Raw genomic sequence first — 21088 nt, 5'->3', positions numbered from 1 at the left:
CCGCATCATGTAATTTAATTTGTATTTCCGTTTTTCCCAAATTATGATAGTAATCTAAGTAGGTATTTTAGCAAAAAAAATATAACTGTCCACAGTAGGGCTAGAAAAATATTTTGAAGTTTTGAAATTATCTAACCAATCTTAATCAATCTAGGACACTATCATGTCATTTGTATGTTTATACGTCCATTTTGTATGTTGAATGACAGTCAATGTAAATTACATACTTGATACTGAAAACAATGAGAAATTTTTTGACACCATATTCCGCAAAAACTTTGAAGAGACATGAGGAAATGCGTAAAAAAGGCTACCTGTCCTTCATCTTTGATAATAAAAATCCCTGGGAACTACGGGAAAGGAGGTTGTGCACAATAATGGGCTGGACAAGGGGGATAATTCATGGATTTATTTTAGAATTTAAGCTTCTGTAGGGCGAAAGTTATTTTTAAGAATATTGGCGACTGCTGTTCACCATCATTTTTCGCTACCAAATAAAAATTATTTTTCTTTACATTTCTCACTGAATTAGGTTATTTTGAAGCCATTTTGTTTTATAAAAAAATATTCCACTGTTAACTAACCCTGCAGGGAAACTTGGTCATTTTAGATTTTTTGTGAATAGTCCCTCTCGTAGCAACGCCCCATAAGGGGCGATTTGTCGTATTATTAAAATAGCTTTTGATAGGTTATTTTAGATAAAATTGGGTTAGGTGATTGCGCAGGGTTGGAGCCCCCTAAGGGGCTAGAAATAGGAGAAAAGCTACTGTGAAAAAAAAAACTAAGAAACGCCTCTTAAGGAGCGTTGCCACGAAAGGGACTATACCCAATTTTTTGTGTATCAAGGAATGTCTTCAATTCAGTGCTTCTTCTGTTTTTTAGGACATAGGTTATGTCTTATCTTGATAGGTCAGTATAATAAATTAACAAAAAAAACAGCCGAATTATGCAATTAAAATCATTTCAGACCAGTTTTTTTTCTATATTTCCCCACATAACTAACCCTAAAAAATTAACATAAAAAACAGTGAGTTGAATGCCGCTCCCGATATTCACAGTCGCTGCTAAAAAAAAAAATATTCTTTATTGACCCACAAAAAAAAGTTGTCGTGTTAATATCTTCAGATTCAGAAGCACAGGAGATTTGAGAAGCACTAAATATAAGATAAAACCCGCGACCGTGGCTCAACATGTAGCGCCTTCGCTCGTCGTCGGGAAGGTGATAGGTTCAAATCTCGGTCCGACACCACGTTATAACTGAAGACGTTAAAAATGGTTCCCACTGCTACTATGTCAGATGCGCGACGTAAATAGTTAGAGTGAGGGAATGCCTTGGCCCAAAACAGGCGCAACTCGCTACCATGCACAGTTGGGACTTCTAATACAAAGGTCGTGCATCTCAGAGAGTTGGTTGTCTGATGGGTGAATCGACGCTTTACACCGCAATCATAAGTATTGTATGTATAAACAAGAATTTAAATTCCCCTCCCCCCCCCCCCCCCCCCCACTGCACTGTATTTATTTATAGGGGGAAAATAGTTGACAGTGGTGGAAATTGGCGGGGTCACCTGTATTCTTTAAAGTAACTTTAGCCCTTAAGTAGCATATATCCGAAATAGGACAAAGACAAAGGTCGTGCAATCAAAGGGTTGGTTTTCTGATGGATGTTACTTAACATAATATCCTTGGGTATTGTATTGCATTCGCATCCCATTAAAAGCAGAGGTTTCTCTGGATTCTCTATATGATTCTAAATCGAAGGAGAATCCTGCCCTTACGTGGTAAGGCGATTATATTTCATATTGATAGGAATGTTGAAAAGAAGTTTCAGTTGTGTCTTTTATAGGAGCTGAGTCAATTAAAATTCCATTAAAATGTTTAATACGGACATTTTACATTATAGAGTAGCTTTTCTAATAAAACATATAATAATAATAATCGTTTAAAAACAATAAGAAGAATTTATTTTTTTTAAATCAACAAAGATATGTATAAGGTACAATGTGTGTATTAGACATAACTCAATGTAATTAAACCAAGAAGGAAAGTTACAGGACAGAAATTTTTCATAGCAGTCAATAAACAACGGCTGTATAAAAGGGGACTATGCACGAACAAGTGATTCTAAGCATTTTCTAGCATTTATTCTTGGTATTTTTATTGAGTATACTATGTTTATGTTTAATATAATATGGTATCGAATAAAAAGTTCAATTTCACCATGGTTTTATATGTTTTTTTTTAAATGTTGAACATTTTTTGGTGCATTATCATAAAAAGATTTGCCGAGACCAAGAACAAAATTAAAAAACACAGCAAAAAACATAAATTGCTGTAAATAACTGCAGTGTTTTTGTCTTTCTCCTTTTATGAAACTTTCTTGATCATGTTGAAGACCTAAAAATATAATTGAATTAAAATTTTAAATTCTTTATGTCTAGAACAGTAATTTAGGGCATCATATTGTAGACAGATTTATACGGACAGTAACGGATACGATACACAATTTTTCGTTTTATATGTACACCATAAATTAATGTAAGATTAGTCATATTGATTGGAAACGTTGAAAATTGATTCCTGTAACAATTAGGCACAAAATTAAAGCTCAGCAATTCTATGATATATGTCAAATAACAATCCAATTTTAGTTTAACAAATGTACAGTTCAAGTTTACTTATGTTGAAATATTAACATCTCCCACTTGCCAATAAATAAAAAAAACAAGGATGACAACATCCATAGGTAGAGAAGCACAAAATTTCGTGGATGGGACTGACGGTCATTGTTGTTTTCTTCAAACGACGGGAAATTTAATTTTGATATCTTTAACTGAAAAAAATTGAAAATCGATTAATAAACACCAAAGATATGGAGGAAAATGTAAAAAATATAAAAATAGCCAAAAACCTGCAAAAAGGCAGTCTGACCGTCATTGTTGTTTTCTTCATACAATGGAAAATTTAATTTTTATATCTTTAACTGAAAAAAGTTTGAAAATCGGACCATAAACACCAAAGATATGGGGGAAAATGTAGAAAATATAAAAATAGCAAAAACCTGCAAAAAGGCAGTCTGACCGTCATTGTTGGTTCTCCAAACGACGGAAAATTTAATTTTGATATATCTAACTGAAAAGATTTTGAAAATCGGACCATAAACACCAAAGATATGAGGGAAAATGTGGAAAATAAAAAGATAGCCTAAAACCTGCTAAAAAGCCGTCCGACCGCCATTGATGTTTTATAGTTAATTGTGCTCCTTAATGATGGTAATGTTGTCAAAAAATTTCAGCTTTCTATCTTTTATAGGAGCTGAGTAAATCCCATTTCCCCCATAGCGTTACGGACTGACGGACTGGCGGACAAGTGAATTATAGAGTAGCTTCGCTACTAAAAATAAAACTTACTTCTAATACACACATTGTATCATATACTCTTTGATTTGATGATAACGGACCTAAATTAAAATATTTATATCCATCAATACATATTAAGATATTGTTCAAGATATCTAAGGAATAAACCAGAAAATATGGTTTCTAATGTAAATTGTGCCTCTCTCACACAACTATTGGCTGTTACACTTAAACCTTCTTTAAACATTCTTAAAATTTCCTAGAAGTTTTGGGACAAATGATCCGACTTTTACCATAGTTCAACACATACGAGTATATACTTAACAAGGATGACAACATCCATAAAAGCGAAGCACTGAAACGGTAGGACAAACGGACATTAACACTTGTATAGTGTCTGAACTGAATAATCAGAATATAGAAGTATAAGAGTCGAGGCAAAATTGTAAGTAAATTTGTTGAAAAACTGCTTGATACAGGATAATGTTTATGGACATACTTACATTTTTAGGACTTGATTATAGAGTTGCTTTTAAAATATTGTTCTTTGTTGTTCCAGGAATCAATATACCAAAAATCAGATCAAACGGATATTTAGATCACATAAAAATTTGTTGTTAAAAAAGTAGAAAAATCAACATGTTTAAAATGGACGTACGGACATTCTGGTAATGATTATAGAGTTGCTACGCTTTCTAAATCGTACCTAACTACTACAGGAATCATCATACAAAGTTTGAAATCGATAGGACAATTCTAACATGCCTAAATTAACGAATAAAAGCTATCTATCTCGGACGGACGGACCGACTCTAATTATAGAAAAGCTTCGCTTTTAAAAAGAATATAAATATAAATAAAATTGTTTCCAATAAAATGGGAAAGTAAGAAAGTATACAACAACTAGCATAAAGGAATTCCATACAAAGGTCAAGCAATCTAATTGTATGTTGTCAGATGGTTTATAGCTAATTTGCCTTACTATAGTGTTTTCATGGAAAAGAAAATAGAAAGATTTTTCTCGTATTCATTCGAATCCGGTGGATAGGAACCGGTTCTCATCCATACGAAAAAACTATGTCTAGCATCGTATTATATCCAGTTTTCTACGAATATAGAAATGTACAATGATAAGATTAAAACTAGTTTTTTTAGCCGGTGCCTTCGGCACCACGGGGCTAAAAAACTAGTTTTAATCTTATCATTGTACATTCTATATCCGCGGAAAGCCGTTCATAATACGATACGAGAAATAACTATTCTCGTATTCATTCGAATCCGGTGGATAGGAACCGGTTCTCATCCATACAAAAAAAACTATGTCTAGCATCGTATTATATTCAGCTTTCTATGAATATAAAAATGTACAATCATAAGAATAAACCAGTTTTTTAGCCCGTCTTTATCTTTGGTCTGAGAGGATAGGTTATTAAAGATAAAATCATTCTTACTTGATGACTTTCGCGAAGTTTTAAGTTTCAGGTTCCGGAGCTGCAGGCCTCCAAGTGGTCTCTGTACAGGTTAAAAATGTTATTTACATATTTGAAGAAAAAATATGCATATTCTTATATGATGAATTTCACGAAGTTTTAAGATTTTTTGGATAGGCCTCCAGGTTCCAGAGCTGCAGGCCTCCAGGTGGTCTCTGTACAGGTTAAAAATGAAGAAAATCTGTTTTTAAGAGTTAGAGGTCAACTTATAAAACAAAATATGCATCTTTATGAATGTTATTTACATATTTGAAGAAAAAACATACATATTGTTTCATAAGTTGACCTCTAACTATCAAAAAAAAATTCTATTCCTTTTTACCTGTAGAGAGACCACCTGGAGGCCTGCAGCTACGGAACCTGGGGCCCTATCCAAAAAATCTAAAAAATTCGTGAAATTCATCATATAAGAATGATTTTATCTTTTATAATCTATCCTCTCAGTTCAAAAATAAAGCCTATACACCAGGTTTACGCAAATGTGTCAGAACTCCCCCCCCCCCCTCCCTTATTTAAATGTAGATCTTAATTGTCTCATCTGCAAAGATGTATTGTACAAACTCCTTAGCTCGCTTAAATTATCATTTTTTAAAGCCATGTAAACATTACAAATTCAAAAAGCAAAGCAAAATATTTTTTTGAACGAAAGTCCTCTAAATCAACAATAAGGGTGTTCTTTCTAATATTGAGGCGAAAAATAAATAACAGTCCGTATAAAACATTAATGTAAATTGTCGGAGAGCATAATTACTTATAAATGCGAGACTATCAAGACTTAGTTAGAGAAATGCTTTGCTCGCGAGATCAATTATGAAATAGTTAAATAATATGTATTTATAATTGACACTCTTGCAAGAATTTAATGTAGATGAGAAGACGATTCTAACATAAATGACAAATAAGACTTTAAGGTTTATATCACAAGATTTGAGCTAAGGTTTTTGTCAATAGTCTTTAATTAAAAAAATTAATTTAAATTACCTTAATACAGACTCCACACCAACCACACCCAACCATCTGAAATAAACACAAAATAAGAATCGGAAACAAGAATTTTTATACTTGAAGGGTAAGCCAGCAGGAAAGAATTCCTTTCCCCTCCCTATTTCTTTCCCCAATTTTTTTACTAACAAGGATGACATCTTACATAAAAGCGAAGCTCTAAAAAAGGAGGACAAATGAACTAAAAAACATGATAGCATTAATCAAAAACATATTTTAGACTTGATTACAGAGATGATTTGATTATAACATTTGTTTGATCCTAGGAATCATTATTCCAAAAGTCACATAAAAAATCAAAGTCAAAAGAGCAAAAAGTCAACATGCTTTCGAAATTGTACAGATGGAAACAATGCTTGACAATACTGCTAAATAAAAAGCAAAGTTTTTTGTCTGAAGCTAAAGATCTCAAAAAATACTCATCTTGGGGAAGCTTAATATGTGTTTTTGGATGATTTCAGGCTAATTTTCTGACCGGTCACGACTTAGCCTAGATTTTAGGTTCAAAGCCGTTTGTTACAAAGTTTGACCCCTTACTAGAAGAACGTTAATAATAAAAGTTTTAAACATGTGACTTTAAAATATTAATTGTCTTAGCGTGGAAATATGAACTTAACATGATTAGAAACATTAATCCTATATTAATATACTTTCATGTGCTGTCGATTTTATAAAACTTTACAGGATATTTATTCCTAGTTCTAGTTTATATTTAGAGAGTAAGACCATAAAAATACTAGCGGTCGTACCAATTGAAACTAAACTAGAGGCTTTTAATTGAAGTTTTGGAGAAGGAGAAAAAATAGACTTAAACCATCCCTGGAATTTAATTTCTAAATAAAACAGGCTAAAACCACCTATGAACCTAGTTGAATCAAACTTGCCTTGTAGGAAGAACTCAAACATTTGAGTAGTTATCAAAATCTTAAGCCTACAAAAAAACTTTTTACTTCATATAATAGGATAATTTACCTAAACTGTCAATAAACTGTTTTTGTCAATAAAAGATCGGCTTCTGATGGTATGGGGGGGCAATAATGGTCTTTTATTATTACTCATTATATTAATCTGAAAAAAAATACAAATCATTAAGATAAGTCAAAGTATAAAAGTAACAGAATGTCTGCAAATCTGGAATTGTTGCATCGGCTCGATGTCGGGAAAGTTATCAGACTAAACTAATAACCAAAAACGTTAAAAGTGGTTCCTTCTGCTGCTATGTCAGGTTTGGGACATAAATAGTTGGATTAGGGTGAATGTCTTAGCCCAAAATAGGCGCAACTTATTATCAGGCAAAGTTAGGACTTCCGCACAAAAGTTATGTCTAAAGAGTTGTTTGACTAAAGGACGTAAGACCATATAAACAATAACATGCACAGTAATTAAGCAAGATTTAGTTATGTAACAAAATAAAATCTTGTGATGTATCTCGTTAAAGAAAATATGTAGGTATGTAAAAGGGTTTAAACTTTTGGAGAGGAATCTTTAAATCTCCCCCACCCCTTTTACATCAAGTGTCCGTAAAAGCCTCTTTTAGCGTAGCCGATAGTAATGTATACATATGTACTTACAGTGTATAATTCTCTTTTTTGTACCCCATAATAAGTAAATATACTTTGCCAAGGAAAATAATATTATCTATAAAACAGCTGTTTACATAATGTAAACAAATATCTCTCTATATTCCTTGGCAATATTATTAAAAGGCTTTTAGTAAAATACACAAAATATGATAATAATTTTTTTAATCAATAAAATTGATTTTATTATTTTTACACTAAGCGTTTATTCTTGTGAAAATTAAAAGGCTTGTTCTCGGTATCGATATTTTTTTACTTAGGGGCTATTTACTACCCCTTATATCTCTAAAACAGCAACTCCTTTGTAAAATCTGGCTTCAGATATTAAATCTACACGAAAAATAAATACGGATAACCCTCTATACTCAACTCTTCTATGCCTGTAAGGGAAAATATATATTTCAAAACTAAGATGTACGTGGTTCTTTTTAAAGAAAATTTTTAAAATAAAACTGAACTCAGTAATAATTAAACATTTCATTTTGGGACTTTCCTTTGAGGGGCTTGTGGAGCAAAAGACCCCGCAAAACACAAAAAATATGAGTTCTGAGCTGATATTTAAAGATATCAACCTGATTTTTTTAAAGGAAACTTTTTTAACATAACCGAACTCAGCAGGGGCGTTCAAGCTTTTTTTTTTTTTTGGGGGGGGGGCACCCCCAAATTAGTTTGGGGAGGGGTAATCCCCACTTTACCCCCCCCCCTCTTGGAAGTCTATGAAACTCAGTAATGTTTACAGATTTCATTTTATGACTTTCCTTCTAGGGGCTAGTTGGGCAAAAGACCCCCAAAACTAAAAATATGAGTTATGAGCTTATTTTTAAAGATATCAACCTGATTTTTTTTGAAAACTTTGTTCAGTAACATTTACAGATTTCATTTTGAGACTTTCCTTCTAGAGGCTTGTTTGGCAAAAGACCCCCAAAAACTAAAAATATGAGTTCTGGACTTATTTTTAAAGATATCAACCATTTAGGAAGGGGTATTTTAGGAGGGGTAATTTTGAATACCCCCCAAAAATAAAAAATCTCTAACAAAAAAAATACCAAATATTTAATAAAATTTAAATTACCCCCCCCCCAAAAAAAAAATTTACCCTGGGGGCAAATTTTGTTTACCAACATATTTCAGGGGGGGTAATTACCCCCCTCCCCCTCCAAGCAAATTTTACCCCCCAAAGAAATAGCTTGGACGCCCCTGCTGAGTTTGGTTATGTTAAAAAAGTTTTCTTTCAAAAAATCAGTTTGATATCAGCTCAGAACTTATATTTTTTGTGTTTTGGGGGGTCTTTTGCTCCACAAGCCCCTCAAAGGAAAGTCTCAAAATGAAATGTGTAATCATTACTGAGTTCAGTTTTATTTAAAATATTTTCTTTAAAAAAATCAGGTTGATATCTTTAAAAATAAGCTTAGAACTCATATTTTTTGTGGGGGGTCTTTTGCTCCACTAGCACCTGGAAGGAAAGTCTCAAAATGAAATCTGTATAGGTTGCTGAGTTTGGTTATGTGAAAAAAGTTTTCTCAAAAAAATTAGGTTGATATCTTTAAAAATAAGTCCAGAACTAACATTTTTAGTTTTTGGGGGTCTTTTGCCAAACAAGCCCCTAGAAGGAAAGTCCCAAAATGAAATCTGTAAATGTTACTGAGTTCAATTATGGTAACAAAAGATTTTAAAAAAATAATCAGGTTGATATCTTTAAAAATAAGCTCAGAACTCATATTATTAGTGTTTTGGTGGGTCTTTTGCTCCACAAGCCCCTAGAAGGAAAGTCCCAAAATTAAATGTGTAATGGTTACTTAGTTCAGTTTTATTTAAAAAGCTTTCTTTCTCTGTGTTGATATCTCTTTTACTTCTTGAGATAACTACTGTTTACCGAAGAGGGGGGCAAGTAGGGGCACAGAAGTTTAACTGCCAGTTTTTGCCGGTTTTTGTGCTGGAGGCGCCGATTTTTATTAACTGAGCATAATATCTTAATAAGTTGTAACTATAAGCAGTGAAAAAAGTGACAAAAAAAGATATTTTTTAGGCCTTTTCAAAGGGCAGTTTTGAAATCCCGTTATTTCATAAAAAAAATTAAATGCCTAGAGAATGGCTTGGAAGATGAATTCAGGTGTTCTGCATATTTCAACTTAAACACATAAGGCCAAAGATATAATATCCCAAAAATCTTTTGTCAAAGTCTACTCTACACCTAGCGCTGGCGATTTCTATTTTCACAGGTATAAAATGCATGATTTTAGAAAACTGACTGGCGCTAGGTGTAGAGTAGGCTTTGACAAAAGATTTTTGGGATAATATATCTTTGCCCTTATGTGTTTAAATTGAAATATGCAGAAGAGCTTAAAACCTGCACATTGCTGAGATATTGTTAAAACCGCCGTGCTACCGTTATCTGTTGATATTTTACATGCCTGGCGCTAGGTCGCCAGTAGAGATAGAGAGCTGAAATTTTGTACATGTATTTCTAGGCTCCTAAAGTAACTTTTTAGGTTAGCAGAAGACTAAAATTCGAAAAAGTGTATTTTCATGAAAAGATCTAATGTACATCTCTAATGCTGATTCACAAATTTATCCCTAATACATATTACAATTAGTGGTTACAACGTTTGAACACTCAACTTAATGAACCACCCAATCAAAATTTAATTACACTCCCCAAAGTTGTTAAATCAACGAATAAGATAACGGTATTTTAAAACTTTGGGGGACTAATGTAATAAACAGCCCAATGTCCCCTCTCTCTCTCTCTGGAAATTACCAATCTTTCACATTTAACCTGAGCTGGATCTTTAAATGGGTAGCCGTAGCCGTAGCCGTTGCCGTAGCCGTAGCCTTGGCCGTAATCGTGGCCGTAGTCGTACCCGTAGCTGTAGCCGTCGCCACAGCCAGTGCTGCCAATAAAACATGGATTTTTCAATGTTTGAAGTTTATACCTACGTATTATTATTATTATTTTTTTTATATATATTTTTACTGAAAATTCAAAAAGTGGCCAATTTGATGTAAAGATCGCTATTAGGTTAGTGGCTGTACCTCTGGCAACGGCAACGGCAACGGCTATACATTTAAAGATCCAGCTCTGGTTACCAAATTACCAAAGCTGAAAAATAAACAAAAAAGTAGACATATTCCAGATTCCCTAAAGCAATTAGTATAATTACTCTTTTGTAATTAATATTCTATTGCTTCATACTTTTCAAAATCGAATAAAAAAAGAGTTAACATATATAATTTAATAAAGCTCTTAGATAAGGGGGGGGGAGGGTTAATGCAACCATCTCGTAATCAATGTATAAATGGCACTTAGAATTCGAATTTCGATCTCAAATTTTGTATGAGTAATCCTTGGTAGGTCTATTTTCCCTAAATCGAACAAAAAGTTGAAAAAGTAACGGCTAACGGCTCAGCCGTTTAGCCGTTTTTTTTTGGCTAGTTTTAGATCAAATCTGTCATAAATTACGTAGGAATCAACTCTTTGAAACATATTGCTTTAAATCATGTGAAATGATACAAAAAAAAACATTTTTAAATTTCTAGTACCAGCAACCGTTAGAACCGTTTGAAAATGTTTTGGAGCAGCAAAGAGATTATTATGTGGAGATAGGTTTCGTGATGATTTGCCTCGAAAATAGCCCAAAAAATGGCTAAACGGCTGAGCCGCCAGCCGTTATCCGTTACTTTTCGAACTTTTTATTCGATTTAGGGAAAATAGACCTACCAAAGATTACTCATGCAAAATTTCAGATAGAAATTCGAATTCTAAATGCTATTTATACATTAATTACGAGAAAATTTAAGATTTTCGCCTTATCAATTTCTGTATTTTTTAATTTGATAAGAAAGTACTTTGATGCCAAGTGTACTTAAAGAGGCCAAAATAGTATTTCTATTTGATATATTGCCACTGTAAAATATATATTATATATGTATGTATTAATGCTTTTTTACGCGCAGAAAAGGTTGAAAAAGTAATAATACTGCCCTAAGAAAGTCCTTTAAATATTTTCATTAGAATCCTCAATAAATACCAGATACTCCAAGGATGAAAATAAAAATCTTTTTTTCCTTTTTTATTGAAGAAATATTGAGTCATAAACATTGATTTTATATTGAAGATGAAAGGAGATATTTTTATTAAACAATTATATTAGAAAATGTAGAAAAGTGCAATTGTACATGGCCCGGTCAGGGAGGGAGGGGAAAATAGACTAAAATTGCACTATTGGGTCAAAATCTTTGGGTACTTGTATTGAATTTTGATGGGACTTTTTGGGTTATCATATAGAATTAATACTAAAAGAAAAAAAATGGAATAAACAAAGCATTAATTTATTATTATAATTTAGAGTTTATCTTGGTGAGTATCATCTTTATTCCAACAGTGAACCTCTACCAAGACAGAAATTCTTTGTCAGGTAGAAACTTTTACATGTATTTCGTGTTTTATGAAGTACTTTATAACGGCAAACTTGTTTAGGATTTTAAATTAAGACTTGTTGCTTTTTTCATCATACTTGTACGGAAGCTCCTAGGGAATACAAATTTTCAAACTTAATTTTTCAACAAAAAAAAAACTTCTTAAGATTTTCTGGTTGCTAGAAATGAGATTGGAAATTTCAAAGATTTGCAGAAATGAAGGAGGGTGAGATTTCTGTGCTCGACAAGGCACTTAGAGGGAAATACCTATGTATTTTATTAAAGCGACGCTACACTATCTTTTTATCCGCCCGTCAGTCCGTAACGTTATGGAGAAATTTAATTTTCTTGGCTGCTATTGAAGAAAGCCAACTGAAATCGTAAATTCTCCACTAGGCTACAGATATGACATTTATTTTGCAGGAAAATTTATTATTTTCACTTTTTCAGTAAGATCGCAATGCATCCAAACTACGAGTTTACGCCACAGGCTGACCGATACGACGTGGCCCTGCTGAAGTTGGACCGCCCTGCCACCCTAATGCCGCACGTCTCGCCCATCTGTCTGCCCAACTCAGTGTTTCCCGTCGGGCCGGACAGACAGTCCATAGTGGCAGGGTGGGGCGCTATGCAGTCGGACAGCAAACGGCGGCCAAAGGTGTTGCAGGCCGTGGACGTGATGACTATTGAGAACAACGAATGTGAAAGGTGGCATATGAGATCTGGAATAAGGTTAAAAAAAAATTTAACACTCTCTCTGTATCAGTTTTATTGAATGTAACGATTGTTTCAATAATGCAATGCACGTTTTGTCTTAAAGGTAACATGGCAGCATCATGCATAACAACATTTTAATAAAGTTTTATAAAACTCTAAGATATGAAATTGAGGTTTCATAATATAAATTCCAATAACAAGATATGAACAACAAACAAAAAAAATTTAGAAAATATATTTTTGGTCACAAGAAAAAGTTTTCATTTCTCATACTGAACAAACTAACAAAAATAGCTGGAATTACAAAATATTTTAATTAAATTCATTCAGTTGTGGGTTACATCTGCATAGACTCTGAATATTTCGTGTAAATAAATTTATTTTGATGTTTTGTTTAGGGTGAGTATTTATCCAGAGATGTTATGTGCTGGACATGAACATGGTGGCAAGGACGCCTGTCAGGGAGATAGTGGCGGACCACTCATGGAGAAGGTAAGCAAGTTCACATCCTTTTTTAAGTTATCATGTAAATCGTCAAACAGGATGGCGGCCGGTTTAGGCCTCCTGAGCCTAGAACCAAATCTCATATGATGAGTAAAATTGCAGGGTAAATTGATGGAAAAGATTGGATATTGTTACTTTGTACAACCCAATTAGGATTCAATTTAGTCCCCCCAAGATTAATTAAGATAACTACAATTTTGTGATTGTCTTAAATGTACACGATAAATAGTTACGCCTGTTTAAGTGCAAAGAAATTATACTAATCTTAGTTTTTATTTTATGCCTGCTATGACACTAGTATTCTTAACGTTTATAGTATGGCACAGTTTGGTTCAGAACTCTAAACCGACATCATTAATCTAAATTAAGGCAAAACTTTAAAACTCTCCTTATTGCAAATAAGCAAAACTTTTTTTTGACTTGATTATTATTAAGGATATTAATGGAACCTGGACACTGGTTGGTATAGTATCTGCAGGATACAGTTGTGCCATGCCAGGTCAACCTGGTATTTATCACAGGTAAAATAAAAACGAGAGGGACTAAAAGCATCCAAATAAATGCTTTTGTTAATGGGTAAGATGAAGGGAAAAATCAGGGTTATGCAGCTACGACTAAGCATCAACTTTCAACCCGTTTGGATGCTTTAAAAATTTTTTTGATATGAGGATTTATATAAAGGTTGGGTCAGGATTAAATTGTAAAATGTTGATTTCCCTGAGGCTCACATTCGGCTGATTCGAGGATGCCGAGCTTTGAAAATAAACAAACCAAAATCTTACAATTATGAATGTAATTTATATTTTAAATATCTTTAAGGTAAAAAATTACACAATAATATTTTTTGGGGGAGGGGGGGGGGGGGGATTTACGGATAGTTCAATTGAAGATATTCATATTTTTTCAGAATATCAGAATCCTCAGCCTGGATAAGTCATGTGACAAAGAATGATATTTGAAAATAAGAAAATAAAAATATATTATTGTGATATTTGTTTGTTAAAATAGTTATTATTTATGTATGTTTATTATGTATTTGTTTTATACTCTTTGCATTAATTTAAAATATTTTGATACTAAATATTTTACTAAGAACAAACAACATCTTATCCTTATACATCTTAAGGCAAATTTTTTTGTTATCTCCTTTCTTTTTTTGGGTGCAGTGGGCATTTTTGAATTTAGAAAGTTCAATTTCTCTTCATTGTGTGGAGATACCTTAACTTCACTGCAAAGGAGGACCATAACGGTCCAGCAGTTAGCGATATTCTTCTCAACACATCACATGTTCTTTTGTATAAGGATATACTCACGCAACCTCTCAGCAAGGTATCCCTATAATATAATAAATTAATTAAAAGGCATACCTACAAAAAATTGTTCATAAATTGCGTAAATACAGGATTCTGTTAAAGGACATACGTACAATTTTAGGACTTTATTATAGAGATGATTCGCAAAAAAAATATACCTTGTTGTAATGTCCAGGGCATCAATGTCCCAAAAAATGATTATATCTTACAAAAAGTAGTGTCAATTTAGTTAAAAATCGGCATGGTTTAAATGGACTACAGACTTTCTGATTACTAATATCGAGTTGCTACGCTTTATATTGTAATTGTACCAAGCTTTCACAGGAATCTTCAAGCTTATAGAATAAAGCTATACGTACGGACGTGCAGACCCTAATTATAGAAAAACTTCGCGTTTTTAAGGAATAAAAGATTTATAATATATTTTGTCAGGTGCCATATACCTCCTGCTAATTAATAAAGACCAAATGACAAACGCTTTAATCTTTTAACCATTTAATTCTTAATTAACAAGAATGAAAAATTCCTTAAGAAGCGAAGCATAAAATACAAGTTTTCAATGCTAAGAAAAACAGAACAGACATGAGGAAAAAGACAGTTCTAGAATAGATTCTTAGTTTAAAGGATGATATTCACAAAATTTAGAAGCCATAGAAATTACATTAACAGCAGCAAAATTCTAATTTAAGGACAGCTGGAATTATAGGGCAGTTTCGCAATTTCTTAACCCGACGACAAATGTTTTAATTATTTTAACAATTATGTTAGCCATCATCTGCAAATTTATTACTATTGGTAAGACGGCAAGGTAAAGCATAATTCAATTATTTATCGTATCAAAAAAAAGATTTTTTTCAATGTGCAATTAAAAAAAATTTAACTTTTTGCTTGTAAAGTATAAACTGTTTTATTTACTATTGACATTTGTGATTTTTGTATAAACAAGGATGACAACATCCATAAAAGCGAAGCTCTGAAACGGTAGGACAAACGGACATTAACACTTGTATAATGTCAGAACTGAATAATCAAAATGCGAATGTATAAGAGTCAAAGCAAAATTGTAAGTAAATTTGTTAAAAAACTGCTTGATATAGGATAATGATTATGGACATACTTACTTTTTTAGGACTTGATTATAGAGTTGCTTCGCTTATAATATTGTACTTTGTTGTCCCAGGAATCAATATACCAAAAATCAGACCAATCGGATAATTAGGTCACATACAAATTTGTTGTTAAAAATGTAAAAAAATCAACATGTTTAAAAAATGGACGTACGGACAATCTGGTAATGATTATAGAGTTGCTACGCTTTCTAACTCGTACCTAACTATTACAGGAATCACCATGCAAAATTTGAAATCAATAGGACAATTCTAAAATGCCTAAATTAACGAAAAAAGCTATTTAAAAAAGTAAAAAAATCAACATGTTTAAAATGGACGTACGGACATTTTGGTAATGATTATAGAGTTGCTACGCTTTTTAAATCGTACCTAACTAATAAAGGAAGCACCATGCAAAATTTGAAATCGATAGGACAACTCTAACATGTCTAAATTAACGAAAAAAGCTATCCGTGACGGACGGACGGACGTACGGACGGACGTACGGACGGACGGACCGACCCTAATTATAGAAAAGCTTCGCTTTTAACAATTATGTATTGAATTTTATATTATTTATTAAAATATAAAAAGTTAATCTTATAATTATATAGTACTAGATGAAATCATTTCAGATTTAGAAAATGGCGAATTTATATAATTGCTGATTTTCTTTGAAATAGACTAGGCATTAAAAAGACTTAAAAGTTATCATTCTTGTTTTTAAATGTATTTTCTTTTCTAAAGCGATGTTTTTTTGTAATTGTGGTTAAACGTTCGTAAATATTGGCAAGTCGAGCTTCATCTTATCAATTTCAGACCTTGCGTGAGATTGAGTATTCTTGTGACAATTTGAATTAGTTACACTAGATAATAATATGAATCATGCTTTTTAGGACTTTATGACATAATATTTTAGGTAAAGCATTTTAAACATTCAAGTTTTAAAATATGAGGATCCCGTATTCTTGGAATTTTATATTTTTTTATATTATTTTATCTTAGCTTGTATGGATATTTTTTCCTGTATAAAGTAGAAAATAAAAGTAATGTAAAAATGTTATTTTGTTTGATGACCTAATTTAATGTTGGAAAGTGGGTGAATTGGTTTAATGGAAAAATCCCATTTGCTGATAGGTTTTACTGCAGAATAAAATTATTTCCACATAAACAAAATAGGTTTAGAAAATTTGTTTTTATTTTTTTAAGTGGGTCAATCAAGTTTGATTTTATTGATTAATTAAAAACTTATTTTAAAGACTTAAAGTAAAAATAAAAGGAATTTTTTATTATAATTTCGCTTCTGATATAATATAATGATGTACAGAAATTCAAATCTGAATAAACAAAGATGAAACATTCATAAAAGTAAAACAGACATGGAATAACTAACGGTAAATTAACCTATTAGTAACATGATCCGTAAAATTTGTACAAAAGCATTGGTTTTTTATTCTGCGTAAGATTAGTGTAAAAAATCTTAGCACTTTACACCATTTTTAAAAAAATCTCCTTAATTTATCAAGGAAATAAAACGTAAGAAAAGATTGAGATTTTTATAGAATACACTGGTTATAATTTGCTGTTGATTTGTTTCAAAATTTGATGCTATCATAACAACATTATATTTAATGGATAATTATTTATGTCTTAATTCTGCTTCAAAATCACGGTATGGCCTTTTAATAGTATAGTATTGTTCTAGATTAGGATTTTAAATATTGATCTCAGTTGGAACACACAGGTACAAATTATAAAATCATTTAAAGTTTAGTACGGCATATGAACGGACAATTTCTCAATTTATGTAGAAAAGGTTCACTATTTCAAAGATTAAAATTTTTAGGAAGTTCTTTTGTTTGCGGCTACTACCACTAACCGGGAAATTGCTTAGCAAATCCCCGCTTGGAGAAATTTTCTAAAAGGCGGAGATTTTTGGGCCCTGGTCGGTCCGTCATTCAGTCCACATTTCCTGGGCCTCTCACTTCTTGGGTGGTGGCAGGAAGGGGGAGGGGGAGGTGCAGGGGATTATCACATTTGAGTGTTATACTTGATGGGGGCGGGGGGGGGGGAGAGAGGAGGTAATGGGGTATTAAATAGGGGTAGTCGGAGATATAACATTGAGAAGATTTTGGCAGATTTTTTTTTTAAAAAGGGGGAGGGTTTTAGTTATAGGAGAAATAAGAGAAGAAGAACAACAAACATTTTATAAAAGATTTGTGAAAAGAACACACATAGTGATAATTATTATTAATTATCCATTAACAACTTTGTTTACTTAAATGTATTATTTGCTTTTTATGTTTTCACATTATTAGGTTTTTGATTTAAGCAGTCTGAACTTTTGGAGTTTGTTTATACTCGTATATAAAGTGGTGAGTTTATTTTAGGTAAGCTTTGTAATTGGACTCAGTAAAGTTTTAGGCTATTTTTCTGGTTCTTATTATTCATTGTAATACAGAACTTTGTTTGCTAAGGGTGCAGCAGCTAGTAGTATTAATATGTAAGGTTTAAATTGAAAGGATTTAAGGTGCTGTATTTTTTCCTATTAAAATATGAAGCTCATTACTTTTTTTTGCATAAATGGTTATTTTCATTTAAGATTATTCGAGTTTAGCTACTTTGTATTCGAACGGGGAGGCAAGGGTCAGAAAAATAACATAAAATCACTCTAGAACCTCTGTGAAAATTCTCCATAAAGGAGAATTTTGGTTAGCGACGAAATTTTGCGAGGATATAATTTCTAGAAACTTATCCGAAAGAATCCAAGGGGGGGGGCGTCGGATCTGACACTTTTGCGTAAACAGGGAGCATTTCTTATATTTAAAAAAATTTTGTATTTGGCCTCCAGGTTCAGGTGCTGCAGGCCTTCAGGTTGTCTCTGGACAGGTAAAAATGAAAAAAAAAATTTTTTAAATAGTTAAAAGTTAAATTATAAAACAAAATATGCATCCTTTTGAATGTTATTAACATATTTGAAGATAAAAGATGCATATTTTGTTTAAAAGTTAAACTCTAACTCTTCAAAAAAAAATATTTTTTTTTTTACATTTTTACCTGTCCAGAGACAACCTGGAGGCCTGCAACACCTCTTAATAAAATCGACTAATTATAGGTATCTCATTATACGAACAAAATGAAAAAAAAAATATGTCCTTTCCTACCAAAATCTGTATCTCTATTGGCTGATTTAAAAGACATGTCTCTAGATTATCTCTATTCTTAGTTAAAGATAATCATGTTTAATATTGATAAACTTTGATCTTAAACAAATAATATAATAATAATTATTTAAATATATTATTAAGAATATATTAGGGCGTGAACAAAGATTATATTTAGTATTTAGAACAAATAAACTATAAACTTTGTTTATTTAAGAATCATTATTCTAAATTCATTACAAATTACACAACATTTAAAGGTCACATCTCTATTGGGGAATACAGACTTTATTTTGATAGCATTTTTCTTAGATTTATTTTTCTCTTTTTTAAATCAATAATGTTAAAAGTCTGGATAAAAATTACATTCTGATTGACTTTTAGAGCAAGGTTGAAAACATCTATAAAAAAGCGAAGCTTAACATAATGTAGAGTAGGTGTAGAATTTAAATACCCCAAACGATCAAAGATATACCTCACGAACAAACAGAAGGACACGCGATAAATGTAGAGTAGATGCGCTATTGATAATGTTGATTTTAAGAATGTTGTATATGGTTCTTATTTACATAGGTGTTAATTTTATTATCAAATTTCTATCCTAAATATCTATTTACCTAGGTGTTAAAGTTTTAAGATACTTTGATAACACGGCAAAACATGATAAGAAAGGTTTATTTCATTACTTTAATAATTTTTACTTTCTTTTTTTTAGTAATTTTAATATATCTGATAAACAAAAACACTAAAGAATTAAATATTTTTTACTGGTTTGCACAGGTTTTTGCCAATAATGTGTGGTTCTTTAGGATTAATAAAGGGCATTGCAAATTTCAATTTAAAAGGTTTGTTGAAAACCCTATCAGTAAGCCTATAATCTGTTTAATTGTAGACCTTAATAGCTGACCTAATGGCTTTTTAGGAAAGCTCTTTATTAGTGTCATTAATACGATGTACAAAAGGAACTTTCCTATTGAAAAAAGGTAATAAAATTAAAAAACAATTATGAAATATTAAATTGAAGGAGAATCTATTTTGTTAAGTTTGAGATATATTATTTTGATAAAAATATTGTGAGAAATATGAATTTGTTTTGAAAGTATCTGATTGTTTACTTGTCTAAAATGTGTGCATAAATGTCCAATGTTTACATAGGTCACTTATTTGGTTGGTCCCACTAATTATAATATTAACATAGGGTAGGATATTCACCCACATAAATATTTTTTTTTTCAACAAACTTTTCACTCAATCTTGGGCGATTTACAGGAAGGGATTGGTTTTTTTCTTTATTTCCTTTCTGCAAAAAAAAACTAGATCCCTCCCTAGTAAAGTTCGGGAGAGGTCAATAAATTAGCCTAAAACCATCCTAGAACACATAAAAAACTTCCCTTTTACATCGAAATTGAATCAGCATTTTAAAATATCTTTATAAATGAAAATTCTATTGAAAAATCTTTAAATGTTTAATACTTCATAAGATTTTTTTGTTAGTTGTAAAAACTTAGATTTTCATTATTTTGAAGGACCCTAGTATTTGAAGAGAATATGTTTGGGAAATATGATATGTATCTTTTTCTTGGGGGGACATACACATACATATGTACACATTCTACATCTTCAATCAATTTAAGATATCTATCATTTTAACATGGATTCGTGAAAATAAGAAAGGATTATATTCAGTCCATACTTTACACTAAAGTAGTTGGATGTTTACGCGTAGATATGAAATAAAAGATCTTTAACCATGCCTAACCCATAGGCCTACTATTTTTTAGGCGTCTTTTTATCCTTGCCATTTGAAAATTTTGCTTATTCCAAATATTTCTATGTAAATGTTATAATTAGAATAAAAGTGCCTTTCTATCCATTATTTAGCTTATTGATAAACAAATATACATTATGAATAAACAATTTACTATCGTCGCTCCAAATTCAAAAACTTTAAATAATATTGTTTATTATTATTATTATTTTGTGAGTAAGTTTTAATTATTTGTGAAGCTACCAACTACCTACCTAGCTAAGTATTAATTTCACTTGATAATCAATCATCTTTACTTTGTTTTCCATCATTAAGTATCCCCACCCCCTTCCATCCCTTTGTTTAATAGATTTGTTTGTGTACCCTTTAATTTTCAAAAAATTCCCCTTTTTAACAACTTTTCTGGAAATTTGTGTTTAAACAAATCCGCTAGATTTAACTTGCAAACAAAATCAATCCGCAAAAATCAAAAAAGGAACTACTTTCATATTTACAAAAATCACATTAGTATGTCATGTGCTAAGGATGAAAGGTAGGTATACAGAGATTTAACCTTTTAGTTTTGCTTACTTGACTGAACACCTATCCTTAATGTTAATGAGACACAGAGGAGCTTTACTTTTAATTTACATTGGTTTTAAAAGCATTCAATTTTATTTTGGATAA

At 31.7% G+C, this 21088-nt stretch overlaps 1 protein-coding gene and 1 long non-coding RNA gene across 5 annotated transcripts in view; one reads left to right on the top strand and one right to left on the bottom strand.

Annotated features, from left to right (window-relative positions):
* The window catches only part of LOC145317123 (venom peptide isomerase heavy chain-like), a 33220-nt gene extending 18992 nt beyond the window's left edge, over positions 1-14228 (top strand). For both annotated transcript variants that reach the window (XM_080158029.1, XM_080158030.1), the window contains exons 7-11: positions 11778-11846; positions 12298-12579; positions 12963-13056; positions 13504-13589; positions 13976-14228. In XM_080158029.1, coding sequence (XP_080014155.1) covers positions 11778-11846; positions 12298-12579; positions 12963-13056; positions 13504-13589; positions 13976-14027 — 583 coding nt within the window. In that variant the 3' untranslated portion in view covers positions 14028-14228. The remainder of the gene's footprint in view (positions 1-11777; positions 11847-12297; positions 12580-12962; positions 13057-13503; positions 13590-13975) is intronic.
* Positions 1942-6921, bottom strand: LOC145317111 (uncharacterized). 3 transcript variants are annotated; one of them, XR_013878903.1, is made up of 5 exons: positions 6824-6921; positions 5831-5866; positions 5172-5230; positions 3411-3460; positions 1942-2397 (listed from the first exon to the last, which is right to left on the bottom strand). It is a non-coding gene; the product is annotated as an uncharacterized LOC145317111 (long non-coding RNA). The 3 variants fall into 3 exon arrangements; XR_013878901.1 differs by lacking the exon at positions 5172-5230 and adding an exon at positions 4811-4871; XR_013878902.1 differs by lacking the exon at positions 5172-5230.
* Positions 14229-21088: the final 6860 nt, after the last annotated feature.

The sequence above is a fragment of the Acartia tonsa genome, chromosome 4, assembly GCF_053477335.1.
Source record: "Acartia tonsa isolate MP-2025a chromosome 4, ASM5347733v1, whole genome shotgun sequence".
NCBI classification, from domain to species: Eukaryota; Metazoa; Arthropoda; class Copepoda; order Calanoida; family Acartiidae; genus Acartia; species Acartia tonsa.
The sequence above is the reverse complement of the archived record's forward strand: the minus strand, read 5'-3'. Positions and strand labels throughout refer to the sequence as shown.